This window comes from Protobothrops mucrosquamatus, unplaced genomic scaffold (genome assembly GCF_001527695.2).
Source record: "Protobothrops mucrosquamatus isolate PMUCROS unplaced genomic scaffold, P.Mucros_1.0 scaffold1049, whole genome shotgun sequence".
In the NCBI taxonomy this organism is placed as follows: Eukaryota; Metazoa; Chordata; class Lepidosauria; order Squamata; family Viperidae; genus Protobothrops; species Protobothrops mucrosquamatus.
In genome coordinates this window covers 545,514-550,613 of record NW_015387281.1, presented here as the reverse complement: position 1 = coordinate 550,613, position 5,100 = coordinate 545,514, and the positions used below count along the sequence as shown (strand labels likewise).

General features: G+C 36.7%; 1 protein-coding gene across 1 annotated transcript in view; it reads left to right on the top strand.

The window, feature by feature from the left end:
• ANO9 (anoctamin 9) overlaps positions 1-5,100 on the top strand; it is a 53,359-nt gene that overhangs the window by 42,244 nt on the left and 6,015 nt on the right. Inside the window, exons 18-22 of the mRNA XM_015820065.1 lie at positions 213-367; positions 872-1,024; positions 2,003-2,150; positions 4,435-4,542; positions 4,947-5,040. Of these exons, the coding sequence (XP_015675551.1) occupies positions 213-367; positions 872-1,024; positions 2,003-2,150; positions 4,435-4,542; positions 4,947-5,040 (658 nt within the window). The remainder of the gene's footprint in view (positions 1-212; positions 368-871; positions 1,025-2,002; positions 2,151-4,434; positions 4,543-4,946; positions 5,041-5,100) is intronic.

The following is a 5,100-nucleotide window of genomic DNA, read 5'->3' as shown; positions in this document are numbered from 1 at the left end:
AAAAAAAGAAAAGAAAGGCAACTGGTTAGCTGAGAATCTGGGAAAATGGGAGTTGTGGGTTCCACATTTGGGGAAATCACCAAGTTGCAGGATGGGTTGATTATGTCTATTGTTGGCATCTTTAAGAGTGGATATATATCAGCACCTTAAGAGTCGACAGATGTCTTCTTTTGAATCTTACTTTCCTTAATGTTACATGTTTGCCCCTTCAGCTGCCTGACCTACAAGTGCCATCTGCTGTGCAGAAAGCCCCAAAGAATTAATGTGGAGGAGACATCCCAGGACTTGTGCAAGGAGGAATGGCTGTGGAACTATCAGCTCAATGAAGTCAATGTCTTCACCTTGTTTGATGAATACATGGAGATGAGTAAGTGAAGTTCAGTGGAAAAGCTCACAGAACATTGTAAGAGTCAGCAACCTGCCATGGGGGCCAAACTAAGGTTAGAATGCTGGCTGTTTTGCCAGTCAAAGCTACACGATAGTTTTGAGAAACATGAGAATGAAATACTATAGCTGTATTGTTGCATTGATTGCTTTCAGTTTTTCTTATCACCAGTGCTTTGAAAAAAATATTCTTGATCGCTGTGATAATGTTAACATCTTGAATCCAACTTGTAGGTGCCCAGTACCATTAAAGTATTGGATTGTCGCTCATAAAGCTCAAACATTCTGAACTAGAGCTCCCATAATGATTTTTAATGTCAGATGTTTTTCTCGGAAAAGGAATAGACATCAATGTGCTCTATCACCCGCAAGCTCTTGGACTAGAATATACAGTACATATCCTTTTTGGTCCAACAAACTTAGTATTCAAAAGCTCATGTTCTTTCATTTCCTGCCTCTTTTCAGCCTCTTCTTTATATATCCTTAGTGATCCAGTACAGCTTCACCACTATTTTCGTGGCTGCTTTCCCCCTTGCACCATTTCTGGCCTTTGTCAACAACCTTTTTGAGATTCGGTTGGATGCTATCAAAATGCTGAAACTTCAGAAGCGAATGGTGCCCAAGAAAGCTAACACCATTGGTAAGATGCAGATCAAAGAGGGTTATTTTTTCAGCCCATTTGGTAGGCCTGTTTGATGCGTCAAAATAGCAATTTTACTGTGATAAGGCATTCTTTCGATACAGCTGCTTTTAAACAAGGAGATAGAATTTGGGGATTGAGTCAAATGCTTTGATGGCCTTTGAGGTCCAGAGCAATACATCAACTCAACAACTAAAACCATTAAAGTACAGCCTTCTAAATCAAGATCTAGCTGGGTTTGGCCCAGGGTGGATTTGATTTAAATCAAGTCAATTTAAATCATGATTTAAATCACTAGTAAAAAGGCTTGATTTGAATCAATTCAATTTAAAACATAATTTTTAAAGAGCAACTGTTATCTCTATCCTGCAGCAGCTCCTCTGACTCACTGTTGACTCACCGACAGTCCCATTAACTACCTTTTGATAGATTTTTACTCCAGAAGCATTTTATTAAAATAAATTTGATAAAAATAAAAAAATTCCGATTTAAATTAAAAAAAATCCAATTTTTAATTATTATTTTTTTAAATCATCAATTATTATCCACCCTGGTTTGGCCACAGCAAGAAGATCCAGATAGATGCTATTTGAAGAATGAAAATGAGGAATGATATATTCCCAGTTTTCTCTCTAAATCAGTGTTTCTCAACCTTTTCAACTTCAATTCCCAGAATTCTCCAGCTAGCATGTTAAAGTTGCCAAGGTTGAGAAACTGCTCTAAATAACACAGAGGTCACCACATTGTTCCATATTGGTTTTTCTCTCAGAGTGAGAAAATCCTTGATACTCCAATTAATTAATTGCACCCTATAGTTCATTTATATTTTCCACTAATAATGCTCTATTCAAAGCAATTTGCAGGAAAAGGACTATTCTTTCCTATGAGGGGCAGGGGTGAGGATTCATTACAGTTAGTGCAAATTCTCTTTCTTCCACATATTGACTAAGACTTTTTTGTTTTTCATTCCCTTTATAGGTATCTGGTACTATATCCTAGAAACAATTGGTATACTTTCTGTCATTGGCAACGGTCTAGTTATTGCCATCACCTCAGATTTCATCCCCATGCTGGTGTACCAATATACATTCAGTCCATGCAAGCAGAAGAACAATACTGGCATTGAGTTAGTATTATCTGAAATTCTAACATGGCTGTTAAATATAATATATAGTTTATTGGTTCTTTATTTAAATAGATATATTTTTCATAGTTTTCCTCTAAGCTTAAGGCTAGTAGGATAAAAGATATGGATAATCTTTATTGTTATCATCATATGAATATAACTGAGTTTCATAAACATTGTATGTTTGTAAGGATTACTGACCTACTATTTGTAGCGGACCCTGTTGCTTCTCTTCCCTGTTAACATGACATGTTTATCTATGGTAAATAATTGTAAATAACTCAATTCAATGGCTTGATTCACATGATATCTTGAACCACATAGACTGGGTTCCCACTACTAAGCAATCTAAAATGTAGTTGAATAACTGAGAGTGTCATGTGCATGTGGCCTCTTGGTGTTAGACTTCTATCAAGTGTATCATCAGGTCTGATTATGGAGAGGAGTAAAACGGTAGATAGATTAAAACGAAGAAAACAATTAGAATTAGCCAAATAGAGCAATGCTTGAAAACCACAGAAAAGGAAATTAATGTTTTCTAGACTGGCCACATTTTGTGAAATATGTATGACAGAATATCTTTGACTCTTCCCCACAAAAAATAAATCCATTATTAATGGCCTTCATTTAATCGTATTACATGCATGTCCTCAAAAGTATGGCACAGAGGAAAAATATCTCCCATGTTTGACCACCAAAGAACCCTGTGACTTTTAAGTGCTTTCTAATTTAATCCAGATGCGTACAGATGAAATATTTTCTTCCATGTTTCATGTAATAATGAAATTACAATAGTAGGGCAGATTATTGTATTAGGCAAGTAACTTTAATTTGCAATTGGAAATTTGAAACATGGCATATTTATCAATGTTGCTAATAGGAACTTCAAAAGAATTAAGATAATGAGTAAATATATAGTGTGATGAATAGGACTGGACATGGAAATGGAGCCGCCTTTCAAGATCATTTCAAATCTTATTCCATGGCAGTGGGTCCAGCAAAGAGGTCTTACTTTTCGCCCTGTGTTCTGCACAGAACAGAGTGGTGAAATTGATAATGCACAGAATCTCCTCTTTAATGATGCAGAGTGAGGTGGAGCTATAAGAGAAGTTCAATGGGGGCACTTTTTATCATTCTTAGCAGTCAGAGTTGCCTCAATTTGGACTCCAGTATTAGGGCAGGTAGTAGTAGGTTGTCTTGGCTGCTACTTATCAGGTTCATATGGATTATTTCCAGCTTGGACTTTACGATATGTATGAGGAGAGATGAGAACCACCACTTATTTGGTCAAGCTTTGCCTTTCCTGGTTGTCAAATCTGTCTGTCTGTCTGTCTGTCTGGCTGGCTGGCTGGCTGGCTATCTCTATCTGTCTGTCTGTCTGTCTGTCTGTCTGTCTGTCTGTCTGTCTGTCTGTCTGTCTGTCTGTCTGTCTATCTATCTATCTATCTATCTATCTATCTATCTATCTATCTATCTATCTATCTATCTATCTATCTATCTCCTTGAACCCTGGATTAGTTCCTGCACACTTTTAAAGGAGGACCTTTACTGACAAAGTCGTTTCTTGACCCAGAAGTCCTTTCTAATTATAGCCCAGTATCAAATATTCCATTCTGGAATCTGAAAAATTATTGAGAAAGTGGACTGATTTTCTGGATTAATTTCAGTCAGGGTTTCATCTGGGATATGGTATTGAGGCTGCTTTGGTCAGCTTGGTATATAACTTAGATAGATCATCTACTTCTCCTGGAATTCTCAGCAACTTTTGATAGTCAACCATGGTATGCTTCTGGGCCTTTTGGCAGAGTTGGGTCATGGAGCTATTGTTTTGCAATGGATCAAGTCCTTCCTCTTAAGACATGCCCAGAAGCTGGTACTGCAAGAGTTATTGAACAGCTATGTCACTGACTTATGGTCTCCTCCAGAGTTCTGTGTTGTCTTCTGTTTTATGTAATATTAACATTAAACTGAAGGAGGCCATTAGACTTTGGAAGTGAGATACCATCAGTACACCAGTAACACCAAGCTTTATTGCTCCTTCCCTTCTAATAGCTGTATGTAAGCATTTGTTATTTAAATGATAGGGTTTGATTTTAATTGCATTAAACATATTTTGTGGGTACCCAAATTTTTGATTGTCGTTAAGTTACCTTGAATATTAGAATGAACCAAAAGGGGATAGAAATGATTAAATAAAAATCTCTTATGGTCCAAAATTAAGTGTGTTACAACCTGCAGAACTGACATATTGCACACTGATTGTTGCTTTGTTGTGCTTTCACAGCTGTTTGACAGGTTATGTCAACCACAGCCTTTCAGTTTTCAACCTCCAGCACTTTGAGAATACTGTGAATCTGACGGATCCATTGGGGAATGAGATAACCCACTGCAGGTATTAGCTAATCCCTGTCAATGTTCCTGTGCCTCATATTCAAAACAGAAAGTACACAGCAGGCCAGACAATCTTTTTGGATGTAGCCCTCCTCCTTTTCTATAATTTATATTCAGCACTCCAGTGACAGGACTGATTTTTACTAAAACTGATTTTACATATATACAAGTACTAGGATTTATTATATGCTACTTCTGTTTTACCCGTCTATGCTCAGAGCTCTTTAGAAGTTAAACAATAAATTACATTAAAATAAACAATATTAGAACAAACTTTACATTGGCATTCTAAGAGCCTTTGCCTATTGAAGCAAAAATAGCAATTTTAAAGCAGAGGAAAAAGTATGTGAAGTGGGAAAAATAAATAAATTGTGAAGTTTACCTGTTTCTATTCATTTTATCCAGGTACCCAGACTACCGAAACAGTGATGACTACAATCATTCTATTGAGTTTTGGCACATTTTTGCTGCACGTGTTGCCTTTCTATTTGTATTTGAAGTAAGTGTTTGAGTTGCAAAAATATGGACACAGTCATGTGCAGACAAGTAGGTCTATAGA